Source organism: Micropterus dolomieu, linkage group LG19 (genome assembly GCF_021292245.1).
Source record: "Micropterus dolomieu isolate WLL.071019.BEF.003 ecotype Adirondacks linkage group LG19, ASM2129224v1, whole genome shotgun sequence".
Lineage (NCBI taxonomy): Eukaryota > Metazoa > Chordata > Actinopteri > Centrarchiformes > Centrarchidae > Micropterus > Micropterus dolomieu.
This window is the reverse complement of record NC_060168.1, coordinates 23,959,935-23,987,762: the sequence shown is the minus strand read 5'-3', so window position 1 is coordinate 23,987,762 and position 27,828 is coordinate 23,959,935. Positions and strand designations below refer to the sequence as shown.

Sequence of the window (27,828 nt, the reverse complement as noted above, 5' to 3'; positions counted from 1 at the left end):
TTTACCATCCAACCTGACAGAACTGGAGAGGATCTGCAAGGAGGAATGGCAGAGGATACCCAAATCCAGATGTGAAAAACTTGTTGCATCTTTCCCAAAACGACTCATGGCTGTATTAGATCAAAAGGGTGCTTCTACTAAATACTGAGCAAAGGGTCTGAATACTTATGACCATGTGATATTTCAGTTTTTCTTTTTTAATACATTTGCAAAAATTTCTACATTTCTGTTTTTTTTCTGTCAAGATGGGGTGCTGAGTGTACATTACTGAGAAATAAAATGAACTTTTTTGATTTTTGGAAAATGGCAGCAATGACACAAAGAGTGAAAAATTTATAGGGGTCTGAATACTTTCCGTACCCACTGTATGTATATATATATATACACACACACACACACACACACACACACACACACACACACACACACACACACACACACACACACACACACACACACACACACACACACACACACACACACACACACACACACACGCAAAGGTGAGCAGTTTAGTTTGTAACACTGAAATAAGGTCGGGAATTAATTAGAATTAAAATGTTGAGAAAAAAATAACCTATTAGAAATAGGGTAACATATTTTATTTAAAAATATTTGAAAGATGCTTTTAATACAAAATAAATTACTAAAATACGCAACGAATAATTTTAATATGACGATATGGTCATCTACCACATTGCTCATTAATTGATACTATGGTTTGATACTAATTGATACCAGTCTAGTATATTCAATATATCGCCCAGACCTATTGGGCTGGGACCAGTTTAAAAACGTTTTTAGACTTCTGTGATCTGAGCACCCCCTATGTTACTCCATGTCATGACTAGAATCAGAGGTGCTGAGGTTAGAGGACTACACATTGCTTTGAGTTTTCCTGACACATGCCTATACAGCCTACACTAGCTAAACCCTCTTTTTTTTGAAGGGCGTTAGAGCGGGTTGCCTGCTAATCGGAAGATCAGCGGTTAGGGCTGCAGCTAACAATGATTTTAGGCTTCTACTGATTATTTCATCAATTCACCGATGAAATAAAGGAGTACTTTTGCCCCCTCCCCTGTAATGGAATGGGATCAGCTGTGTAAGTTAACTCATGACTGTGACGTTACAATAAAAACTCACGGCCCAACCGGGTGGAGAACAACAACCGCACGTGTATACATTTACAGCTGAGGATTGCGGCTAACTTTTGCTAGCCTTCAACTGAACAATCAATCATGATTTTACTTAAATGCTAAAGTTACTATTACTGTTACCTTGCCTTTGGTCCGCTCCATGGACTTGATGATAGACCGCGTGCTTTATGATCAGATGCCCTTGTGCATCCCACATGTTCAGAGGACATCTTGAAAGCAACGCCAGAGGCCTGGAGCTTAGGAAACATTTCAGTTGGACTTTAAAGTATTTACTTGTTTTAATATTTATGCAAAAAATACATTTATAAAAGTAGTAGTAGTAGTAGTAGTAGTAGTAGTAGTAGTAGTAGTAGTAGTAGTAGGTGAGATGATGCTTCAGGCATGTTTTCCCTCACTCTAATCCCTTTAAGGATGTTAGTAATCCACAATCTATACAGGAATGAAAACCCAATCCTCATCAACGAAAACACTTAACTCAAACAAAGCAGCCAATTCATATGCATAGGGCCCTGTGCACATGAGCCCTGTGGAAGGAGAATGATATCAGCAGGCCAGCATCCCTTAATGGAAACCACCAGCTCCCAAAGCTATCCCATTACACCAGCCAGTTGGGGTTGCCAGGTCAGAATATAAGAAAACTCCCATGCGTAATTTACAGCGCTCTTACCTCAGATAATCCATAAGGTGTGAGGTTATGAAGCTGCAGACCAGCTACCCATCTGCAGCCAATTTGGCCCTTACACAATGCTCCTTAAATCACACAAAGATCCCATACCTTGCTGACTGGACTATAGAGGAGGCAGAGGAGTCCGTTTTCATTTGAATTCCCTTCACATACCCCTCCTGGTAGATTTAAGAGAAGGGGGGCATTAACTACCTGAACTAGTGATCCTCCTTAAAAGCCAACACCCTCTGCTTTTTCCTCCCACAGCAGTAAATTGTGAAGGAATGTGGCCTGAGCACCAAATCAATAAAACTTATTTGCAATTTAACAAGAACAGATGTTTGCAATCCTTCTAGGTATGCCTTGTTACATTTTAAGTGAGATAACCATGAATGTTTATATATCTATACATGTGTGTTTTTCAGGAAAGGGAATGAAAGAAAAAGAAACGTGGGCTTCGTCTGTACTCAGCCCGTTATCTTAGGCATCAAACATGTGATCCCCTCTATCCGTGAGATTATAGGAGCTTAATCACTGTGAAGATTAACCTTATCAGAAATCACATTTCTTCACACAGTTTCAATTATAAGGACAAACTCTGTGCTTGGGAGTCGGAGTTTGAATAGGGGTGGCACTGAAGATAGAAACAGATGATTGGTCCAAGTGAATAGAGGTGCCTGCTGGCTGTTTTCCAGCTGTGTTAACATTTATCTGAAAACCACAGCTTTAAAAAAGGGGAACACTGCTCAGTTTGAGGATTGGGGAACTTTCATCTCCATGTATGACTTGTGTTGTGCAGACTTCCTTCAGTCTGTCTGTCTGGTTCTTCTGCAGTTTTCCTATGAACTGGATGTGTTTTTGGTTAAGGATTTGCTAGGGATAGCCATTTGAATGCTAGCTAAATACATATATGGTTACAGTCTACAGATGCTTCCTTATTTGCAGTTCTGCATACTCCTGATACTTGTATATTACTTTCCGTTTATAAAACATAGTTTCATAAAAGATCGTACATAAATTGTCTGCTTTAAATACAGCAATGATGTACAGTTTAACGAGAAGTGTGCAGATTTTACAAATCTATTGCTGTGTCTCTATTCAGACACTTCAGTTAGTATTCCCCTACATGTAGCCATGTGTGCTAGGGCTGCAGCTAACGATGATTTTAGTACTCAAAGCTTCTATAGATTATTTCATCGTTTAAGAAGTACTTTTGCTTGGACCCCGGTAACGGGATCAGCTGTGTACATTGATAGATATTTATTCATCCTTTCGGAAATTTATAGTGTGTCAAAACATCGGACCAGCAACATCAACAGACAACTGCTTTACAAACACAAACATCACCCGAGTGCTTTACAAGTTATACTAAGGTGCACCCCCCCCACACCCAGTTAACTCACGACTGTGACGTTACAACCTAAATTCATGGCCCAACCAGGAGAACAAACGCACGTGTATACATTTACAGCTGAGGATTGCGAATTATTTTGGCTAGCCTTCAACTCAACAATCAATCATGATTTCAGTGAAATGCTAGAGTTGCTGTTACCTTGTCTGTGGTCCGCTGGCATAACACCAGGTGCATTCTGATCAGGTGCCATCGTGCTGTAGCGGTAACATTACGCCATCGTGCTGTTGTTGTAGGGTAGGCTGCATAAGTTTTGTTTTACGGTGGACGGACAGTAACATTAAAGTTCCAGAGTTGTTTTCTTTTAGTTTGAAATAATCCCCTACTTTGGACACTTTCTTCTTCGTCCCTCGCTATTGCAAACAGCGCCATCATAATCATGTAGTAGGTAGTGTTGGCTCAAATCAAACATGCCTGTTGTGCACTTACTGGAAATGATGATCGCAACATTTGACCGTTTCTTCTTCTTCTTTTTAAATGGTGAATTGCAACCACTGTGGTACCAAATCATTACAGACTGCTCAATTTAAACAATTAACATACTGATGGCTTCTATCCGACATCAGTATGGTGTAGGGATGGTATTGCTACTCAATACCTTCATGGTATCGACCGAAACAGCCCGGTATCGAGTACAATCGAAGCGTCTCCAGTCAAACCAGTACTTCAGTTGATACATAGGCCTCCTTTTTGTAACCAGATCGTGGCAAAAAATTACTATTTGTATGGTTTTGCTTGCCGCCAAAACACGCAAACAACACACCTAGAGAAAGAGAAGAACACGCCTTTTTTCCTTCATGTGCCTGCACCATACACTGTATAAAAAAAAGGCCTGCACACACGGAGTCCATGCGTGATTTTAACAGCCGCTCACCTTCGGCGGTGGTCTGAGGCATGTTCGTCACTGTTGCAAGTTTATCACCACAAGCTTGGCTTTCCGTTGGTTTCATCTTCTGGTATCGTTTAACACTTCTCTGTACATTTTTATTTGCTATTAACATCACTTGTCACCAATCGATCGCTGCGTTCCATCACATCAATTAAACACTTTTGTACACATAGAGCCTCCGACTGCAGCTGCTTCGCAGCAGGTGTAGCTGGTTTGATCGGACATGCAGCCTCTCTTTTCCTCTGTTTGTATCTTTAGTGTAGTTAAGGTACTTGTTTAAACAAACTCCTTACTCGTTTTATACTTGTTACTGTCATTTTTCGAGGAGGTTTGTAACTCACCAATAAAGAAGAAAGCACTCATGGAGATCTTTCAATTCAGTTTATTGATCGAAAGTCAACAAAATAATTTTCCATTGTTTACTTTCAACACACTTATCAAAAAAACACCCTAAATTCATTTCCCACAACTTATTTGGTCCTTATTATTTGGTCTATTTCACTCCTCTCTCATTCAAATCTAAAAAAGTTTTTCTCCATATAATACTACCCGTGAGGATGAACTAATTAGGATGAGGAGCAATCTGATACAATTTCCCAATACTTTTATGTAACAGTTATTTGAATAAAGAAAAAAATACAATAGATAACCTTGTTTGTCCATAACAACAATAAGAATTAATAATAGGCTACCAATCAACTACTATGGCTTCAACAGGTGGCATTTTTTGCAAGGTATCGAATGAAGTACTCTAATGGTATCGGTCTCAGTTTAAGGGTACTGGTTTTGGTACTGGTATCGTAAACTTTTAAACGATACCCAACCCTAGTATAGTGGTACTTAGTGGGGAAAAAACGTACATGTGTAAAATGTAGTGTTGAGAGCAACCGCTACATGGCCAAGATGGCGACCATGGATGTGGAGAAGAATTCAGTGTTCCACACTCAACTTTGACCGTACACCATTAGGGTACTCATAGTGCACTGCATTTTGCATATTTGTCATTGTGAACGCACTCAAAATAGCAAGCGTAACTAAGGAAGAACCTTTAATTGAGACACACCTACAGGTCTAGAGTATTGCTATATTTGAAAAAAGGTATATAAATCCTTTTGCGGCCTGAGGATGCATTAGCCGCTACACACCTGCCTCTCCAACCAACTGCTGGTGGTCACATTGCATTGTGGGTAATCTAGGCAGCAGGTTGTGTCAAGGAAGAAGAACGCGTGGAATTAAAAATGATGGTATCTCTGGTTCTGCTGCATCGATTTTGTTTTTAAACTGTCCATTGTTAATGTTTAATGTGGATAATGTTACAGAAGTGCAATGCTAAATCGTTGGAGTACTCCTTTTAACCGTAAAAATTACAGCCTTGTTTCACCTCAGCTTACATGAAAGGAATTACTTCTTTATTATCTGTCTGCTTTGTAAAAGTTTATTTATATCAACTACCCTATCTTATATAAAAACATTACCAAGACGCATCTATTAATAAAATCTCCTACCAGATTGAATACTAACACTATAAATCTAAATAATGTGTGAGGAAGCTTATGTATAACATGAGGGCAGCTCTGAGATATCCGAAGAGGTTCCAAGGAGTAGATCAGTAATTCAATTAGACGCAATGAAAAGCACACCACATCCCTCACAGGGACTGTTGGATGCCTTCCATCCATTCTTCTACATTTTATTAGATCCAGTTGTTTTAAATTAGATTTTGAAATTCTTGCTCCATAGATTTAAATTCTCCACACTGGGAATGTTTACATTTTCTGTAACGTGTCAGCAGGCATCCTTCCACCAATGGCCTTAGTGAGGGCAAGTTTTGTTTTAGGATTGGATCAGAACTGGCATGCACACATTTTAAAGTTAGTGAGGTGCAACAGAGAAATGGGCTCACTAAGCCTTGTCTGGCAACATTATCATGGCCACTGATGACAGTGCAGGGCACTATATAAACCGCTTTCTCTCACATGCCAATAAATCTAGAGCCATTACAGGCAGGAGCGAGGTGTCGCTTTGCATGCCAACAGCAAGTTTCTATAGAGAACCTCATGCACGCTCATGTATGCATACACACATTCTCATTGTACGAAAGTGCACACACCATGTACATAACACACATACACACACTCGCATTGTGTGACAGAACAAACAAAGTAGGATATCTGCTTCTGTTGCTAGGATACCAGCTCTTCTGGCTCCTAAGTAAATCAGGGTGACTGGTGGCACAGACGGCTGTGAAAAATTAACACAAGCTGTGTAACAAAGTAAGAGTAACATCCAACTTAATGTAAAAGGAAACCACATCCATTCAGCTGGTTTCAGTTTTAAAATAATAGTTTTTCAAGTTGGCTTTCAGGTGCTGATAACTTGAACAGGCAGTGTTTCCTATTAATTACCTAGACCCGTCACAGTTTCACAATGCACCGAAAATATTTTTACACTTGTCATAATAACATAAAAGATCTCCAACATTGTGTTTTACACCATTGCTTCAGCAAAGAACTGCTCACTCCCAGTCAGAAGTATGCATATTTCCAGTTTCATACCATGTTGGAAAGACCAGTAAAAGGCATACAAAATATTACGAGTAAAAGCATTTTTTCCTGCTTTATCAGGAATAAATATTTAATTTTAATTGAGATTCCTGTTTTCCTGCTGTCCCCGATTAGCTCCCCCCCTTATCATTCTTAATGCGGTTTATGTATTATTCAGATACCTGGATAAAGAGGGACTTTCGACATCTTGACAGTGATGGCCAGGCTGACACCATTGTCACTGCTGTGAGAAGCTGTCCTGCAGAACAAGCAGGTGCCAGAACAGAGAAACTCTGTGGGCTTGGCACTGATGGGGCAGCGCTTACGACAGGTATCATGATTTAAGTATTTCATGTTACTTAATTTATAGCTGACCGACAGTTAATCCATGTGGCTTGTTGCCGTGGCATGTGCCGCAAACTACCTTGCCTTTGGACAATAAGAAAGCATCAGGGTTACTGTAGTAATCTTTACTCCTTACCATTGACGGCAACATTGCCCTGCACCATTGGTCTAAAAGTTGCTCTGTGTATCATCAGCTTGACATCTCAATAGGTAATCATGATTAATGTATTGATTAATTAGTAGTGATTTATTATATAATTGATTTATTGAGTGTCAAGAAAGTTACAATATTATCAGTATGATCCTTTTGTGTAACGTGAAGTTTATTAAAGAAATTTCCTTTGGGCCTGTTGCTCAAATGGTTCATAGAGAAAGTCTCTGATTGTTTCCTTGTTTTTTCCCCCTCTTGAGCTCAGTGAGTAATTCCACACTGCCACACAGGGCCAAGGATGAACGATTTGGGGAAAAGATCTAATTGCGATTTTTCTGCCAGATTTTGCGATTACAATTTGATTAGCGATTTTTGTTTTCAAGTTTAGCTGAAGTTCAATATCCACTGCCAGTCTATAAGTCAGACAGAGAACAGCATAGAGAATCCGGTCAATTTTCAAAATAAAACGCCTTCTGCAGACTCCCGATCGTTGTTTATCAACAATAAACACAGTTAAAACAGACAAAAAAAAATAAACAATTTAACTACGTAGCCTACTTAACCATGGTAGAAGCACAAAAAGCAAGGACAACTGAACAAATTAGCAAAATCTGAACAAGTCAGCAATAGCAACCAGGCAAAACGCTCTTATTCTGAAATGCTCCATGTGGATATGTAGCCCGCAGAGAGCGGTGCGAAACGGGTTCACAGAGTGCTGTTTAATTAACAACACGTCAATAACTTGTAGGCTCCACTGCTGAAACACTTCAGTGTGAGTTGACGCCGGTCAAGATTGCGGCATAGCTGACACCATTATCCAACGTTTTCCTCTAGTTTTGTTTGTTGTAAAATGTACACGCCCTGTGCCCGCTCTGATTGGTGAGTAGGACCGTAACAGTAGAAGCATGGCGCTTGTAATTGGCGAACAAGTCAGTCACACAACGATGACAACGGAACCAAAAATATTCTGTTAGCCGGTCCCTCCCCTGGAGTGGGCACAGCCCGCTAGATAGAGCGGGACTTTCCTGCAGTGTGCACATCTTTTGTGCAACCTGCAGGTTTGTGGCACCAGTGTACCTCCAGGCTGGCATATTGCCGCATCTTGCACGGCTGTCAAAAGTCTTCCAACGGGCAAATGTCAACTTTGTTCACATCAGTTTATAATATTTTCTGTTAATGTTTAGTCTTTAAGATGTCTTTAACAAGGCTCATGAAAGAAGTAAATGTTTCTTTGTTGCCCCAGAATAATATATATATATACCCCAAAAATATATATATATATATATAAAAAAAACACACACACACACACACACACACACACACACACTTAGAAACAGTGAGGCTTTAAACTTGTTCATTTGAATGTGCCATTTTCAAAGAAAGTTTTTGAATTCTTTGGAAGAGAACTTCTTATTCGCAGTTTAAAGAGTTTGGGGGGTTTATTTTTCTTTTCTGCTAAATGTAGGTTGCCAGTCCTTAGACACCACCTGGTTGGAAAGCAGGTTCCAAAATGTGGCTATCACTGGGGCCTTCAGTGTTTTGGGACCACAGGCCGCTGCGCTAGGTAATGAGCAAAACAACTCCCACTTTCAGACCTTGCCAAAAAGGTTCCTCCCTGGGAAAAAGAACTTGATACTGTGGCAGTCTTTCAAGGAGCACTTGCACACAAGTAAAGTCTGTGGGTGGGAAGCATGGCTTATTTTGGCCTAACTGGTATAACAAATTGCTCACTCGCTCACGGTGAACACGTTTTACCGTGCATGTGTGTGGCTGTGGCCATATTCGATTACCATCTGTGCTGCTGTGCGCATGACGTGAACCATCGTGCAGCGCTCAATGATCAGGTATGTGAGACTGATTGGACCCAGTCACCAGTCATGGCCAATCAAGCTGAAAACAGGTCATTTCCGGTCACCGGCCGATTGGTGCATCTCTAACTGTCAGTCCATTAGGAAAGGATCTCTTAATAGCCAGTATTTGGAGGAGTGATTACAGCAAGAAAACCCTGTTCAAATGGCCAAATGGGAACGTGACCACTGTTTAAGGCAGAAAAACTGTCAACCTGGTGGCTGCGTTGTACTCGACCTGTAACGTACAAAAATGCCAAACTGCACACTGAGCAAATACATGTCATTGTGTCTGCTGTGACCCATGTCACCTCTCCCCACACTTCCATCGTCGGACTGTTATTGAGCAATTATGGCCATTGATTTTCTCTCTCTCAGCACACCTCTGTATGACAGCTGGCCTTTGTAAGTGGCCTCACTGGACTCCTAACTGCTGCCCTCTGTGGCCAAGCTATTTGCTCGAAGATCTGGCCAATTTAACACGCTATTCCTGCTGCTATTCCTGCCCTGTCACCTCAAGGTGTACAGTAAAGCTCTTTGAAGCAAGCACAAATGCTCGTCCTGTGTGAGTTTTTACACATCATCCACACTGTACTGAATATTTGCTTCTTTGTTACACTACACTTTTTTTATTGCTTGACTAATTTTGAAGATATTGGTGGTGCTGATATTTTTCCATATCCCCAAAATATCAACACACCTACATCCCATCACATCAAATGACAACGCATGTTTCTTATCTTCAGCTGTTCACGGGATCCTTTTCAGTTTTCAATCAAAATGCCATTCTGACTGTTATGTTTGACAATCCAAGGCTATAATTCATCTTTGCACACTCTGCAATGCTGCTTTTATGCACAGAAACAGCTTTTTGTTTCATTCATGCAATATCTTTTGAAACTGACAGCGAGCTCCCAGGGAAGTGGAGTCTCAGTCAAAACACATCATACAAGCATATTGTTAGTGTTGAAGCTGGTAGTCACACGCTTTATCACTTAGACAGTAACTGGACGGCCTTTTCTCACTTCTGCCACTTTATGGGCGTGTTGTTCTCTTGGCAGATCCACTCATTTTTATCCACTTTTCCCTACGTGATTACATGTAGATACAAAATCACACATATTGCACAACTGAACCTCCCACCCTGGCAGTTCCCACTCAGGATTCCAAAACAAACACGCAAGAAAACACAATTAATAGACTGAGACTCGAGCCATTAGTACATAGCAGTGTCAAACAGCCTGAAACCATTACTATAAAGTGGAGGAGTTAAAACAAAGCAAGCCAGACCAAAATACTGCTTATTTCATTGTGTGAATGTTTGACTTGTCCTCATGGTCAATACAGATCAGCACTGTGTTCATTTAAGTTCTTTGTAAGCATAATTGTCAACACATTACTTTGTTGACTGTGACCGCTAAGGAGTGACTACAATAATGACTTAATTAGCAGAAATTAATGTCAAAAAATTAAAACGATAGATGGAAGGAAGGTCCGATTAAACAATGAATTGAACATGTGTCATTACAGAAATTGAATTTTAAAACGACAGAGAAAAACAAACTCAGGTAACTGATCTAAACTCAGCAATCCACTTGTCATTCAGCAGCAGGAAAAGGCATGTCAGTTATGCAGCAGATGACTATTACTTTACACTTTATTAGTTCCGTCATGTTGAGTTTCCCATGGATAGGGCTGTCTGAAATCATTCATACAACCAGACAAGAATGCATATTTGTGGCTAATCCAGCAAATTAATCTTGACAAATCAAGGTAATTCCTAACTTTAATGTAAAAATATTCTCTCATGATTTTGTCATATTGCAGCCCAACCCTACAAGGAGGCCTTAGTTTGCAGTGAGTGAAAATAATCCCACACACAAGAATACAACAATCCAATAGGCAGTTGTAAAACCATTCAGCCCTTTGATACACTTAAACATGAGTAGCCACTCCCCTGCAAATCCTTATGTAAACAGTATGAAAGCATCATTATGCACCTGTCAGACCATAAAATGAGTTCAGCCACAATTAAAACCAAAGCAAACAATGATGTTTGACATAAGCAGCAGAAGAGCAGAAAGGTTAAGTTAGCAACCAACAACCAGGAGCAAATTTGTAACAATTAGCATAACATCCAGCAGCGTTAGCATGGCAGCCATATTGACAAGCACATAGACAGCTATTATCACAGCTAGCTACTCAGTGGAGACAAGTTACTAACTCACAATACACGTGTTAGCAATGGTAGAAAATGCATACCTGTATGAAGTGAAGCTCTGATAGTCTCCGGTGCATCTTGTTGTGGTCCAAAGCTCCCACAGAAGGACAGGTAAACTACTTTCAGGTTAAAGTGCCAACGGCTATTAACTGCCGCCGAAAGGAGTCGCTACAGCCCCCATGAGTGCCGCAAAACCAAGTTAGTCACTCCATAAAGTCGTCCAGATGCCGCTGTTTGCAGATGAACTTGATTATAAAATGCTAAATTAGCTTTAGCAACAGTTGTAGCAGTTGGCAGGGCCATTAAAATACACCTTACTGTAGCGGCCAATCACGAAGCCGCAATGCGTGTGTGTTCACTGGGGTGTGGAGGTCCTGATGTTCCGGTGTGTCCTGACTGGACTGACAGTCGCTATACTGATATTAAATGAGCAAAACAGTATCCATTGGTAACTAAGGACATTTCTAAGTACTGCGCTGAAGTACAAAGTTGAGATACTAGATTATTTACATTTTATGCTTTGTACTTCTGCTTCTCTACATTTTGAAAAGCCAATATTGTGTTTTTACTCCACTATATTTAGCCTATGACAACATAAGTTACTTTGCAGATTCAGATTAATAATACAAAATATAAATAAACTAATAAATTATGGTGTATTATTATATATTGAGCTACCCAGCAGTATATAAACTTGAAATTAGCCCCACCTTTACCAGCTGCAACATTATTGATGCTTACACCTTAACGCATCATTAAGTATAAACTAGTACATCTTCCACCACTACAACACTATGTTTAGGGTATGTGAGATTAAAAATGAATGTGGATTGTCACAAGGTATAGCCTAAGCACAAAATGTTTAGAATTATTATAAATGAAAGTGGCATATGAAATGCCACTTTCATGACAGAGAAATATAATTAGCAAAACATTTTTTAAAAATCAAGTAGATGTTAATTGTTATTTTCCTTGTGTGTCTGCTTCAATTACATGCACAGCATCTTGTTTATGTTGCTGTAGTGATTAGTAATTGTTTTGTTATCAAATTAGTTTTCTAGGTTTTAAACATCTGTGAGTCTTTTTTTTTTGTAGTTAAATACTTATTTTGCATGTTTGTTTTTGAGTAACGACCACAGCAGCAACTGTTTTCTCCGTGACCGAAGTTTACCTAAAAGTATCATAACCTGAGGATACTTGAGCCAGAAAAGTTAGTAGACATTTGCGTTCAAGTCAAGTCAATTTTATTTATATAGTCCAATATCGCAAGTCACAAATATTCCTCAAGAGGCTTTACAACCCTCAATTTTCCCCAAAAAAACCTTTCACTGGGTAAAAAAATTGAATAATCCTCAGGAATAGAAACAGAGGAGGGATCCATCCTCCAGACAGGTGGACAGACATGCCATAGATGCCGTGTGTACAGAATAACATACAAAAATTACAGAATGGACACCACTGTTCCCTAGGTTAAGTATTATTTTACAACAGAACAAACCAAGTAATGTCTTTATTTCAGATTGGTTTCAAGTTTTATAAAATATTTTACCACAAAAATGTGCAGATGCAGCACACAACAATAGAAATACAGGAAACAGGGAAGAAAAGACTATAGACAGGTCAATGTATATTAATTATTTGGGTAACATTCCCTGCAGTCTGTGTTTGCATAGGCTGGATAGGAGCTAAACCTCATGCCATGTTCAACCCTTACTGAACAGATGCTGTTACCTCTGTAGTATTATTAAACACAGGGGTTTCTTTTAATATGAAATAAATAAAATAGAGTAAATAAAATAAATATCAGTCTTCAGTACGTTCACCATAGTGCCATATTAAATTTTAAAGGCAGCCATCTTGAAGTGTGTGTTAATTCTTTCGTGCTGACAGGAACTAACAACTGTGTTGTGGCTGCTCTGGGCCCAGCCTTTTTTTCTTACTTATAACCTGTAAATAAATCTTTATAGACAGAATTAAAAACATTCACATTTCATATCATATGTTGATGTGTTCCACATTTTCTCCACAGACATGCATTTTACAGCCCACCACCTTTTACGTAAACATCTGACTCTTGAATTCAACATCTGCTCTGGGTTCAGCCTGACAGGTCAGTTCATGTTTTCAAGCATTTTACATTTTACAAATTTCCAGAGTGCCTTATATCTACACTTACCTCAACCTTTTGGGAACCCATAATTTTTTGCTGCAGCAGGTACAATACAAACCTCCATCCTGACACATTCAATTATGACAGCATATACTTGCAGGATTCTTATTTTAATGAACACATAACATGCTGGAGTTTGCATGTTCTCCCCGTGTCTGCGTGGGTTCTCTCCGGGTGCTCCGGCTTCCTCCCACCGTCCAAAGACGTGCACTAGGTTAATTGGTGACCCTAAATTGTCCTTAGGTGTGAGTGTGAGCGTGAGTGGTTGTTTGTCTATGTGTGGCCCTGTGATGGATTGGCAACCTGTCCAGGGTGTACCCAGCCTTTCACCCAATGTCAGCTGGGACTGGCTCCAGCCCCCCGCGATCCTGTACGCAGGATAAGCAGTTGACGATGGATGGATGGACATAACATGCTAAATAAACAAAGCTTGATATGAAATTGAAAATTCACCGCTTTCAGGATCACCAAATGCCCAGATGCAAAAACTGCTATTTGAGTTTCCTTTTTTGTGATTAGGGAGCATTTTAAAATGCACTCAAGTGGATTTTCCAAAACATTTTTCACACCAAATAACCACTAATCCCTCTTTTCATATGCTTGAAAACTTGCTTTTAAATAGAAAAAGCTGGCTGATTCAGACCTCATAATAAACCTTGGCCTGACTTTGAGAAGGGGGGGTGAGGAATAAGTACCAGCGAAAAAATGAGAGAAGATGAAAAACATTTTTTAAAAAGGCACACACACACACACACACACACACACACAAGCACCACTCACATTCACATACAAACACATCTAAGCATCCACTTCCCTTTTTGAGGTGGAGGTACAGCAAACGGCTGGTTGCAGTGTAGTAAAATATTTCAACTGCAGCTGTGTCAGAAGTTTTTCCACTAATCTCCTGAGTTGGGGATCTTTGAGTGGGAAACTAAATATCTGTGTCTGAGGCCTGTCACACAGCGCTGCATCACAGGATGATCAAAACCCCCTTCGGCAAGCTTTCGCATTGTCTGAGAGAAGGGCCTCTTTTGAGAAACGAGGGATGGTGAGAGAAGGGGTTGGCTGGTAGCGGCTGTGGAGGGAGGGCTTGGAGGAAGAGAAGTAAAGAGAGTTGGAAGCAGGGTTAATCCCACACTGTCATTATCCTCACTTCTTAGCCACAGTCTGCGAGTTTCCCCATAATGAAGGCCATTTTCAAGGATTTGCACCTAGCGTAGACGCCAAATTCTGCTGTAATTACCGATACGGAGAGATTCCTCTTACCTTTAGCCTTTACTGTGGGTTATAAATAGTAATCCCTCATCGTTCTGCACAACTGTAAACCTGCAGAAAATGCAGCATCTACCGCACTACAGCTCCTGACTGATAATGATGTTTACTGTTACAGAAAACCCGCTTCTTCTCCACCTTTAAATGTCAACAAACAAAGAGGCTTAATTATTTCAACTCATTTCATGATCTATTTGTTTAATTGGTAATGATTTGCCTAAGGAGATAAAATAATAATGTAGATACTGTGTAATCCAATAAATAAAGTAAACCTGAGCTCAGACACAGCACGTAAAAGCTTTTATGCCATCTCTGACTTAATTTAAAAACAAGCACAGTGACAGGCGGAGTGAAGGGAAAAAAGCTATGATTATGTTTATTCCAAATGATTGTCAAAGATAATAAACAAAATCTATCATTTTAATAGACAATATTTATGTTGATCATGTCAAGGAAGTCTTTCATGTCTGCAGTTACACTTCTGTTTTCTGGAAAAGGTGTAAAAAGAAGCTGTCTAGAGTTTACTGCATGTTAGCCGTTTGCTGCAGTCGCCTGCCTGTGTCCATATGGAAGCCCAGATGAGTCAGTGTGAAATACACTCGTTACCCATGTGGCACCACTGTTGCTTTCCCAAGACTAAACCTCACTGTGCACGCCCGGGCATGATGATCGAGCCCGAACTTCCTCCCCCTTCTTCCTTTCGCTTCATCAAGCTGGGGTTTTATTCATTGTGACACACAGAGTGATGCATGAGAGCTTTGAGAATAAGTTGCTCACTTTTTCTTTTGTTACTTCTGTCTGTTGAGACATTATTTGATAAATATGGAAAGATATTTTATCAGATAAATATATTACAGTTAAGTTTTTGTTCTTTGCTTTGCATGCAAATGGTTTGGCAGCTTTCCAGAAACTGATGATCTTAATTACTTTATCCTGCTAACCCACTGATTTCATTCAATAGGTCTGGCTCTTTCTGTGTAGCCACAGTGAACACTAGCAGGTCACTAGGCAACCTTTTATATGCAACAACAAAAATGCATTTTACAGGGAACATTGACACTGAACATGTATGCTATATATTTATTGCCAGTGTATTTTGAAGATGCATTGTACATAATCCAAAAATGTTCAAATTGAACTTTTCCCAGCACTTAATAGACATTGGACTTCTTCAAGGACTGGTACTAGCCTCAGTATTGCAACATGTATGTAAACATATTTAGGAGGATACGGAGTTGCTCTCTATGGCAGCTGGGAGTCACAGAAAGCACAAGAGCAAGAAACAAAGTCTCTCTGTTGTTTCATACCGGGTTTGATAAATGAAGAATTGCTCACAAACTCAGAATACATATTGAAATCTCTGTTATCGCTACAAGACTTAGATCTAGGGACAGTGTCTTGAGAGTTCAGTTAGGCTGGTCACATACAACGGTATGAATGACAACATGGCTCTCCAAAATCCTGAACCTGATCATCAACTTCTTAAACAGACATTCTAGATATAAAATAAACCAGGACAATGAACAGCTGTTGTACAAGCTGCAAATGAAGTAAGGCTGGAGGATATTACCTAAAATCAAAATCACGATTAATTGAACATTTTACCTCAATCACAATAAAATCTTTAACAAATTTTTTTTCGTGGCCTGACATGCACCTCCCCAAAAATGTAACTACACGACCACAAGAACTTTGATTGGTCAGCTTTGTAGCATTGCCTCCAAAGGAAGTGCTTTGTGCTTTGAAGTCAATTTTACTAGCATCCAATCCAGCAGCTGTAACACGGTGGATCAGAATTTTTTTAGCATCACAACCTCCAGAATGTGATCTATTCAGTCGATAACATTTGAAAAGTCTAGAAGAGCCACACGATTATAATTTTACCCCCATTCAAGTTAGCGGAGGGCTAAACCGGAAGTTAGCTGGCTCAGCTGTTAGAAGTCAACACAGTGGACGCTGTAACGCCACAGCCAAATAGTGTTTTCGTGTAATTGCAGAATGGCACAGACACTAACGCACAAGTAAAAATGAGTGGCTACATGCGGCATAGGCTATGGCGTAGACTCAACGCAGAAGTATAAATCAGGCTTCACGGTCCATGTACTTAAACTACAGACGGAACAGGAGTTGTTTATTATTATAAAGATTAAGGTGGGTAAAGAGTCTGTGTACTTGGCGGCTAACGGATTTTCGTTTTGAAATGAAAAAAGGAAAAACGGCTAGTTTCCCAATTACCATTAGGAAATAGGGAAACAAAAAATGGAAAATCCTTTACTCACCTCCGACTTTCTCTGTAGCACAGATAATCACTGCTACCCATGTGTGCTAATCCATTCTTTCACCTATATTCTTTGTCTTTATAATTTTTATCTTTATAATAATAAACAACTCCTGTTTCGTCTGTAGTTTTCGCATTATTTCCCTGTCACTTTTCATGTGTGTTTTCTTGACAAAACATGGTCTGGAGTCCAGTCCTTGTCAGTTTGTGTAGGCTACTGTGTGACCTCGTGTGGCCAATCAGTCTTTTAAGGGCAGTGCAATGTGTGCCTTGCCAGTGTGTGGGTGAGCGAATGTGAGAGAATGAGTGGCAGAAAGTAATGCTGAAAACAAGCAAGTTAGTTGTTTCGATTACTTTTCAATTAATCGTCCAGCCCTAATATGAAAGTTAATTCAAAGATTGTCCCAACAGCCAACTTAAAAACAACTACAGTATATCATTCCAGAGTAGTAGGGTTGGGTATCGTTTAAAATTTTATGATACCAGTACCAAAACCAGTACCCTTAAAGTGAGACCAATACCAATTGAGTACTTCATTCAATACCTTGCATAAAATGCCGCCTGTTGAACCCATAGTAGTTGATATTGTTATTATGGACAAGGGTATGTATTTTTTTTTCTTGTTTGTTTGATACATGTGTTGAAAGTAAAAAAGTGAAAATTATTGTGCATACAAATAGTATTTTTTTGCCGCAATCTGGTTACAAAAAGTATTGAATGAAGTACTGCTTTGACTGGAGATGTTGCGATTCTTCTTGATACCAGGCTGTTTTGGTTGATACCATAAAGGTACAGAGTAGCCATACCATCCCTACAGAGCAAATACAAACATAAATCAACTTTTCATCATAGAGTCCCAACTCAAAGTCTACGTTCTAGCATTTTCAGGAGCTTTCAACCGTATCACTGATCTGTTGATATGCAAGCTCAGTAACTGCCCTGATTCCAGCCATAGCACTTTTAGGACTTTTCTTCCATGTTGGCTCAAGCATAAAAGTTCAGCCTTGACCTTGTAAATAGCTGTTTGACAAAACAGTCTCAACTCAAGGGCCACTTATTAGGTTTTGCAGGAGCTTTCGGCAGTAACACGGGTTCATCATCTTTATCAGGTGGTGGTTTCAATCAGTTATCATGGAGACAGCTTACTGTACAAACTTTTTAGTAATTGTAAATAAACTTTATTTTAAAGTGTAAATTAATCAAAAATTTTATTTAATATTTTCCTATTGAACCTGTCAGTCAAATGAGAATAAGGTGCCACTTTCTGTTTTCACTAATTCCTTTCACAATTCGCATTGTTCAACCATGCTTTTTTCAATCCTTTTTTCAGACCTTGGACACCTCTCCAGTATTGGTGAAACGAGACAATTTTTTTCCCCAGTCACAATTAAAAACAAGTAAAATAAAGTAGCAATCTATTTGAGAAACAACAAAGAGAATAAATACATTTGCAGATGTTTTTTGGTGCTTTCATGAGTGTCTTACAGCTAGTGACATCAGCTTCATTTTGTTCTATTATAATTTGTGTAATTCCCCGTAATTTTGTATCATCACAATGAATAATTGCAGTAATGTTTCATACAGTAAACCCACTTGAACAAAGTACAGTATTTAATTAAATAGCTGAAGCTATAGAAGGAGCTCGATGACCTGCAGTGTGCCACGGGTGGGTGTTCGGCAGGTGATGATTCACAGTGCATAGAATTAAACTGTGGAATTTGGCGATAGAATATAACATGCATTGAGTGGAAAAATAACTGTTGAACCTCTTCAATTGAATATATTTTCACTTCACGAGAATTACAAGAAATTCTAATTTCCGACTCAAGAATATTCACTTGGAGAATAAAAGTCTAACAACATTACCATTTGTAGCCTGAGGGTGCTTTGTATTGAAAACAAATAAGAAAATGGTTTAATGGGAAGAGTAGGTGAAAAACAATAATATGAAGTGAAAAACAGCAAGATGTTACGCCAGTTCCAGAGCCTGCAGCAATATCAAAACTCTATACCTCTGTGTCCATGAAAAAGATAATCAGTGATACTTCCTAAACAGAAATTTTTGATGCACAAAGTCCTCCATGCATGGCTTTATTTCTGTATAAATAAATACATTTAGCCTAAATATGACAACAGTTCTGTGTTAATTTGAGAAAATGTGTTTTCCTTTGTAGATCCAGAAGCTGTTTCGAGTATCTTCTGCAAAACATCTGCCTGTAGGTAAAACATGCACAAAATACACGTTTTCAGGTTTTATTGTGTTTTCACCAGATTGGTATCAGAGCCATGACACACACAGAGCACCCATATCATATATTTACCCATAACAGTCTGTGTACCCATGTGGAATCTGTTAAGCCTGCCAGAGCCAGATAAAAACCTGTTTTAATGCCATACACGGCTAAGAAGGTGTTGTCAAGCATGCTGATCATGTACCAACACTGCAAGATCTGTCTGACTTACATCAGAAGTGAATTTCACTTGTTTGGGTGCAGCACTTAATTTGTCTGTAACGTCATTAAACCTGTTTACAAGGCAAAGTGTTTCATAAGAATGGTTTTTTTAGCACTCTGAAGATGAAATATGCAGTACATGTGAAACCATTAAAGCACAGAGAAGTAATTGTTATTTCATCCTGTTTACAGCCGAGGGCAAGGGAAGTCACTGAGGTGGCACTGAGGGTATTTATGGTCTGTGAATATATACTATTGTCATGTTAATGTGCTCGGACGCTTCTGAAGATCCTCAAAGTGGTATTATATCGTACGAGCTGGCTCCACGACTCAGCTCAATTCACACTTCTCCTGGAGACACGAGGGCAGAATCTGAGGATTACTAAATTGCATCTAAAAATCAATGTGGGGAAACTCTCGGCCATATCAGCACTTATACTTTGAATGCTGAATAAGTAAAGCCCATGGGTTTGCATTCAGGGTGTATTTAATAAGTGGGCTTGACCTTTTACTGTGGCAACAAACCTCCTGCTTGTAGCCCCCCAGTATAAGTGGAGCATTGCTTTAATGTGTGCAGTGGCCTTCAGTTAAACAACCTACACAGCAGAAATGTTTGCAAACATGGGTAAAATCAGATGCATCCATATTCAGTTGCAAAGCCCTAAAGCCTTCCATGCTTAAGGCTGAATATCAGCAAGGGAAATAGGCTATACTTTATCTTTAAATGAAAAAAGCAAGCTGAAATCAAAAGTATTCACATAACATATCATATAGACTTTGTCACACTTTCTTCCCATCATATTTCTATGTTGGTGTCACACTGCTGACTCATCCCTGCGGGGCAACAGTGACATAAACTGGCAAGGGGTTTAACATTAACGACGTGCCACTTACTCATCAACCCGGTGAAGTCACTCAAACTTTCCCACACCGACTGTACATTCAAAGGTGACTCACAGCAAATTGTAAAACACTACAGTGCTTTGATTCAACATCAGTAAAGCTACAGTTTGGATTGGAGCAGTATTTTAGACCCGCTGTTGCTGAACTGTTGGGGGAAGGATTTGATTTCTCCAGTAAAAAAAAAATGCAGCTCAACAGGTGGTGAGATTGTGCAGCTTGGACTTGGCAACTACCCACAGATGCACATGCACCATGGACAAAGGAGGAGAAGAATGCCAGGGATGAATAACTGGTCTGTCTCTTTCATTGATTTCCCCTGAAAGTAAAGAGAGGACTCCTGGAGACTCCACTGAAAAGCCTTTTTCAATCCAAATCCTGAGAAGGCGCAGGCTCTATGTGCTACAAATGTCTATACAGAGCAACTCAAACTGCTTGATTTGAATATTTTGGGCTTCTTGGTAAATACCCTTTAATCACAGCTATTGCAAAATTGGAGCAGTTTTCTGCTGTTTGACAGATAACAACCTCTCATTGTTGTTTTTATTCTACCACTTTCTTTCTCTCTCTTGTTCTTTGGTCACATTTCTTCACGTGTGGCCATGAAGTGTCACACCTGGATCACCTGCTTATAGTTCCTCCTCTTATATGAGCAGCGTTATCGCCATCAAATACCATAACATGATAGCAACGTGAGTCACACAGGGGGAGGGGTCCTGCAGGCGTAAAGTAGGCGTAGGCTTCCGTACCACAGCTGACACTCCAAAACCGGTAGGACAGTCTGGCTCGGAAGCACAGCACAGAGGAGGCGCTCCGGTCAAGTTGTACTCCGGTCGGACGCGAGTTTTCTGCGCTTGATAAAGATCACGGAGACGATGCAGAGCTGGATCATATAGCTGCTGCTTTGGAAGTATTTGTGCTGCAAACAGAGAGCCCAAAGCTGCAAGACATGAAATCTTTGTCGAGTGGACGATTATAGTTTCTTAAATAAAGGTAAGAGATCCACGGCACTTCCACGCTTTCTTGCTCTGTACGAAAGAAAGGTATCAAGGTAGACGAAATAAAATGTAAAAATACATGATAGCAGGCGCAAAGCATGCGGTTCTTCTCTGCGCAGCTTATAATTTAATATAGAAATGTAAATGTAATGTAATGTCTAGTTTCGTTCAGTCTTTAGGTTCAGTGTTTCCCATTTCCTCTTTAACATGTTTACAGCGTTGCATCACATTCATTAATTTTATCATTATGGATTATAAAGCTTCAGTTGCATAGACTCAAACTAGATGGACTACATTTTATTTAATAATGTACCAGTTCAAGGCAATCTGAGTTTTTATGTAATGCATGTATTGCACTTATTGTACTGTTAATGTTCAATAAATGAAACATGTTTGTTTTAAGGAGATAAAATAAAGACTAATACCATGTTGATATTCCCTGTTTAAAACGTTGTGGTTTGTTAAGGTAGGCACTACTGGGTGGAGGTTAAAGTTTAATCACCTCAATAGCCATAAAGCACACCATGCAAATGTTGCTTCCTTAAACTTTCATTTATAAAACTGGTTGATCAGGCGTGTTGCTTATATATGGGCTGGATTGTGTTCTTCCAGAGGTGTTTTGTCTCTGCGAAATATTCACCAGGTATCCTCTAAGCACAGCTGTTTTCTTCCCTTGCAGTTACTGCTGTTGGCAGAGAAGAGGCAGTTTTTTTTGTTTGTTTTTTTGCCTTTTCAATTGGACCATTGTCCTGAGGCAGCTGCTCTTTCAATGTGGGATACAGTTTTGCTGCTGTCGCCAGGCTGAAATCCTCCAGGGTCAGGACCTCTCTCATGGCAGCCTTACTCCTTGGGCTGCTGCTTTTTGCAATGCAGTCTCCCCCCATCCCCTCCAGGCCTGTGGCTGACGAGGGGCCACCTTCTCCTCCCACCTCATCGCCCAACGACAACGGGACCACCAGCCACCCAAACGGGACCCTCCAACAGCTTCCTCAGATTATAATTATTGGCGTGAGGAAGGGGGGGACGCGGGCGCTGATTGAGATGCTCAGTCTGCACAGTGCGGTCGCTGCAGCTCAGAACGAGGTGCACTTCTTTGACTGGGAGAGTCACTTTCAGAAGGGCTTGCCTTGGTATCTCAGCCAGATGCCATACGCCTTCCCAGACCAGCTGACGGTAGAGAAGACGCCGGCCTACTTCACCTCCAGCAAAGTCCCCAAACGTATCCATCAGATTAACCCTGACATTAAGCTGCTGCTCATCCTCAGAGACCCCACAGAGCGGGTGCTGTCGGACTACACCCAGGTCTTTTACAACCGTCTCCAGAAGCACAAACGCTACCAGCCCATCGAGTCAGTTCTGGTGAAGGACGGCGAGATCAACCTGAGATACAAGGCTCTCAATCGCAGCCTGTACTATGTTCACATGCAGAACTGGCTGCAATACTTCCCACTGGAGAGCATTCACGTTGTGGATGGGGACGAGTTGATCAGGGACCCCTTACCTGAGATGAAAAAGGTGGAAAGATTCTTAAAGCTGCTACCCCAGATAAACGCTTCAAATTTTTACTTCAATAAAACTAAAGGATTCTACTGTTTGCGAGACCACGGGCGAGAACGGTGTTTACACGATTCGAAAGGCCGGGCTCACCCACATGTGGCACCCGCCATCCTGCAAAAACTCTACCAGTTCTTTCACGAACCCAACAAGAAGTTCTTTGAGCTGGTGGGCCGAACATTCAACTGGAAATGAACGTTTGAGTCACAGTAGTTTGGTGTAGAGTTGCTTGGGGATAATCTCCATGAGCTGTCCTGTTTTCCTCAATAACAATGTAGATGATGAGATAAAGCTAATGTAAATTCAAACTAAATCTATTTTTGTACTAGTACGTTTGTTACAGGAGTTTGATGGAGCCAAATATCAGGGCAGACTGCAGTTCATGACATGATCTGTTAGTGCATGTCTTGTTTTTTTTCTTTTCATTGTCAAACATATGCATTTTGATGTCTTCTCACCACTGTTTAGCTCGTCTGATTAAAGGCAGACTTATTATGACTGATAATGACATTCAGACTTTAGACTGTGCCAGTTAATGTGTTATATAAAGCTAAGGCAGTTTAATATTGTCATACCTTCATGTTTCGCTTCATATAAAATTACATTATTAACGTCTAACTGCATTTAGAGCTCTGAAGGACCTTTTACCTGCTGCTATGATTTTCTCAGTCACTTTCAGGCACAAGCCGTACTGAATATGTATTTGCTCTTTTTGTTACTCGAATATTTCTTTATGTAAGAGTCAGTTATATATATATATATATATATATATATATGTTTTGTGCACATCATATATATTTGCCGATTCATTAAGGTGTACTGTAAGTAATTTTTTTAAAAAGTGAATAATTAATACCATAATAAAGATGTATTTTATTTTTAGCATGTGTGATGCTTTTGTTCTTCCTCTTCTTGGTTCATCTATTTTTATTCAGCCATTATGTATCACTCTGCTGTACAGTTTTTCTTCCGATTTCAAGCAGAGAGGAGTGTCACTCCTCTTACTTTTACAGTCATGAGCATGTGTCTGTGTAGAGGCTGCACCCATCAGCTGTGCAGCACTAGACCACACTGTGGTCTGAATACAATTACATTTCAACGTTGAACATTGTCAAATGCACATAAAACTATGGTGCAATGGTAACTGTCTTGTATTTCCAGTTTGGAGATAGTGGTAACTTTCTGTTTAATTCTCATCCTCCAACCATTAGCACTTGCTTTAATCGTTACATATTTAGAGTACATTTTAGTATAATAAAATTAGCATTAGGATAAGAGAATTGAGAGTGGGCAGGTAAACTCAGATTCAATTCATCTGAACCATGAGAAATCAAAAGAAGAAGTTGTTTATGCCCAAGGGTGCAATCTTCTTACTCAGTTTTTAGAGAGGCTAGGGATTATTTATTCAAATCTTATTGCTACTTTGAAAACATCAGCAGCACCGTCTGAAAGACATTAAGCTCCGAAAAACCTACAGTAGCTGTTTCATATTTGAATGTGGCCTAGATTTACTCAGGGGCTTACTGGGACTCAGCAGACAGGATGTTAACCTCACCGCCCCTTAAATGCAGACCAAAGCAATGTTTCTTTTTTTCAATCTCTTTTATTAGTTTTTCTTCTCGGAGAGCAGGAAAACTATTCACTGATCTGCCTGCAGTTTACATGTGTTGTTCATAGTGATAGTGTTGAGTGTGACTATCAACGGCTAACAGCAGAACACGTTTGGCTGTAGACATGGGGAAGGAGTATGTGAGGTGCGAGGTGGAGGCTGATATCTGCTGTAAGATTATCAGACAGCTGCTTGCGTCATTTGGCATGTGCAACGATAACACAGAACTGCCATGTTCTGCTTTTAGTGTTGCTTTGAAGGTGTCAGGTCTTCAGAGTAGTCACATCTGGAGGAACTCGCAGGAATGCAGTTTTCTTTACTTGAAATCGAGAATACAGGTAGTGTAATTACACCTTACTCGGGGTCGAACAAGGACTGATGCAATATTCCAAATAAACCTGTTTTTCCTTGAACACCGCACACTGCATAATTACTTACTTAAGAACAAGAGGGGGGAAAAACAACATACTTGGAAAGCTTTAGTGCTAGAAAGTATATTTAATGAAGGACTGAAGTACAATTTGAGGTATTTGTACTTTACTTGAGCACTTGCACACTGTAAAAACATATTGGTTATATACAACTTATATTTTTTGGTATTAAAAAGGATTTAAGTTTTGCAGACTTAAAATTCTAAATTATTAACATTTGACGCATTGACTAAGTCAGCCTAGCAATTTAAAAAAGTTTTTTGTTCCTAAACCAAAAAGTGAGTTGCTTATTTATTTAAGTTGTGCTTCAGTACTTGGGTGAAAGTTCTGAAAACACACATGCTCCTTTGTCCTTTGTCCTGAAATGCAGAAAAGCCAACTTCCACAGTTGACATTTGTCCTTCCACTTCTCTGACTGGCTGTTATGGATCAAAGCAAGACTTGAGAGCACCCAGGTAAGTTATAATATTCTTTTAGCTTTAAAATAGTGTTCAGTATTCGAATAGTATTAAAAGTTATATGCTGTGATGAATCAATAGATAAGGGAATTATCATAGACAAGGTAAACACAAATAATGAATAAACACTATTGGCTAGCTAATGCGTGAAAAACTTGTCTGGGCAAGTAATGTTAAGTTAGTTACCCTTAAACCTGGGCAGGCATGTTTTTTCCGCCTTGGTCCTCCAAATAGTTTTAATTCTTGTACGTGTGTGTTTATAATATTACAGCTACATGAGTAGCTGGGCTTACATTTGAATGGCTAACACTGAAGTTTAAATTTTTAAGCTGGCGTCAGCTTCCAGATGAGCTTTGGTACTGTAACTTATTAATTAATTAATAAAATAATTAATTTTAATTGTTTTTGCTGTCACGATATTAAAATTCAAAATTTATGAGACACAATATAATTTGTCATTGGTAATTCCAGAGTGCAGCTTGACAGTTATAACTGTCACATATTGAGAAAATATTTGTCTGAGGGTAATTAAACAACTCTTAAATGTTTACTCTATTGCTGCATTGCTAATTTCTAGCAACTTGTCACGTTTGTCTTTCAGATTGAAATGAATGCTCTGCTGTAAGTTCACCCACGGCAGTGAAGCTGTTCTCCTGAAACACTATCACTTTCATCACAAAGGAGCAGGCTGGCCTTGCTTCGACACAGACTGTGTGTAAACTTTTAGAACTATTGGTGCATTAAAATCACACTTTTTGTGAACAATAACAATAAATAAATAACATAAAATAAGACTAAACCAATATATAAATTTTTTTAATACAAACTTCACTAATCATTTAAATAAATAAATAGGTGCATCTTTTGGATTTGTCTCTCTGTCCTTTTCTCCATGCATTATAGAGTAATGGCTTATTCTGAGCCACAGTATTTTAATGACATTTGTCTTTCACCTTGATTTACTTTTAATATGCTTCCTTTCTGTCATCACAAGGCAGCTGACCCAGAAGAGCAGAAGACCTTATTGCGGGCATCCTCATTGTGTTGGATGATGATTCAAAGTGTCGTTTATATTATGGAAGAAGACATTGTCCTTTAAGATCTGCCTGACCTGCCAACAGCATTTGCTCTTTAGGCTGATCTATGCCCAAAGAGGTAAACTATCTAAACCTCAAGTATCCAAAGGAACTGAGGTATACATTTGAGACAATTCAGAGGGTTTTCTTGGGAATTGTAATGGATCTCTCTGCAAGAGTCAGATCTCTCAAAACCAAACTCCATGCATATATCCAGCGTGTTCAGTTGTCAGGTGATGGCTGGACAGTTCAATTTCACAAGTCCCTGTTGCCCGTTGTATAATGATGTTTTAAAGGTTCATATCTTTTTAATGAGTAGGAAATTTTGTTGCCCTAAAAGTTCTCCCAACTTTTTACTTTGTTACAGTGCATTTTCTTTAAGTTTATAATTCTAATTCTATATTACATTACTTACAACAATCTATGTGTAGTTGGAACCCCTTTTCAGATGTCTACTGTCTATGAGTTGTTCTCAGTCCCACTAAAGAGACATTTCTCTTCTAAACTGATTGGTTTCATGTAAATAACTGTTAGAGGCCCAAAAGGATAAAATTGTCCAATATTTCACACAGAAAGCTAACATTATAGAGAAAAGTACAAAGTATGAATACACATGTATGTAACAGAACTTTCTTTTTTTCTGCTTTCCTGTCCAATTAATCATCTCACCCCAGTTTGGTGCTGGGCAGGTAGTGTACAGTCAGCTTTTTGGTTTAAAGCAGCTGCTTGTTTGGGCTGGAAACAAAACTGATAAAAGTGAACCAAACTGTAAGGTTGCCATAAAACCAAAACAAGCTGAAAGATGCCACAAAAAATTCTTTAGAGCTAAACTACAGAGTCAGATAGTATTTTACTATGAGTTACTCCTTTCACATTATACACACTTTTGATCAATTGATAATATAAAAATGTAAAGCTTTAGCTCAAGCTAGCGCAGGTGCTCCTGGATGAAGCTTTGCAAATCCTTTCAGATGAAATTATCTTCAGCAAGGACACATCATCACTCTGCTCCCACTGTTTCTTCTCTAGTTTTCCGGCTGTCTCTCTCTCTCTCTGCTCTGCTTCCACACTACTCAGCATCAGAGTAGCATCTATTAAGAGTTCATGAACGCCCCATTAGTCTAGTCAGCTGTGCAGCCCTCTAAAGTTTTACAGTCACAGATTTCCCTTAACATCACCTAATTAATCTCACCCACATAATTAATTTGCCTCCTCGCCCCACATGCAGTAAGAGCGGTAAACTGGGGCTACAACCAGGATTAATGGCCTTGCCCTCCTCCCGGCGCCTCCTCCGCTCCCTCCGCCCCAGCTGTAACACTATTTTCTGTAGAACTTTCTGGACTAACTTTGAGCCAGCATTCCACCCCCACCTCTCTCCCTGCTGCTAGCCCACACTAGTTG

At 39.6% G+C, this 27,828-nt stretch overlaps 1 protein-coding gene and 3 long non-coding RNA genes across 4 annotated transcripts in view; 3 read left to right on the top strand and 1 right to left on the bottom strand.

Annotated features, from left to right (window-relative positions):
- LOC123957145 overlaps positions 1 to 11,602 on the bottom strand; it is a 135,821-nt gene extending 124,219 nt beyond the window's left edge. The window contains exon 1 of the long non-coding RNA XR_006821744.1: positions 11,270 to 11,602. This is a non-coding gene — a long non-coding RNA (uncharacterized LOC123957145). The remainder of the gene's footprint in view (positions 1 to 11,269) is intronic.
- Positions 11,125 to 19,357, top strand: LOC123957146. The gene is made up of 3 exons (XR_006821745.1): positions 11,125 to 11,339; positions 13,258 to 13,338; positions 19,123 to 19,357. It is a non-coding gene; the product is annotated as an uncharacterized LOC123957146 (long non-coding RNA).
- Positions 19,358 to 21,081: 1,724 nt separating this feature from the next.
- On the top strand, positions 21,082 to 23,735 carry hs3st1 (heparan sulfate (glucosamine) 3-O-sulfotransferase 1). The gene is made up of 2 exons (XM_046030660.1): positions 21,082 to 21,294; positions 21,979 to 23,735. The coding sequence occupies exon 2, from the start codon at positions 22,131 to 22,133 to the stop codon at positions 23,046 to 23,048; it is 918 nt and encodes a 305-aa protein (XP_045886616.1). The 5' UTR covers positions 21,082 to 21,294; positions 21,979 to 22,130; the 3' UTR covers positions 23,049 to 23,735.
- Positions 23,736 to 24,742: 1,007 nt separating this feature from the next.
- LOC123958390 lies at positions 24,743 to 26,022 on the top strand. Its single transcript, XR_006822049.1, has 3 exons — positions 24,743 to 24,800; positions 25,264 to 25,348; positions 25,953 to 26,022. It is a non-coding gene; the product is annotated as an uncharacterized LOC123958390 (long non-coding RNA).
- The last annotated feature ends 1,806 nt before the right edge of the window (positions 26,023 to 27,828 follow it).

What these genes read in the sequence shown, in the direction of transcription:
- hs3st1 (XM_046030660.1), top strand. Translation starts at nt 22,131, where the DNA reads ATGGCAGCCTTACTCCTTGGGCTGCTGCTTTTTGCAATGCAGTCTCCC.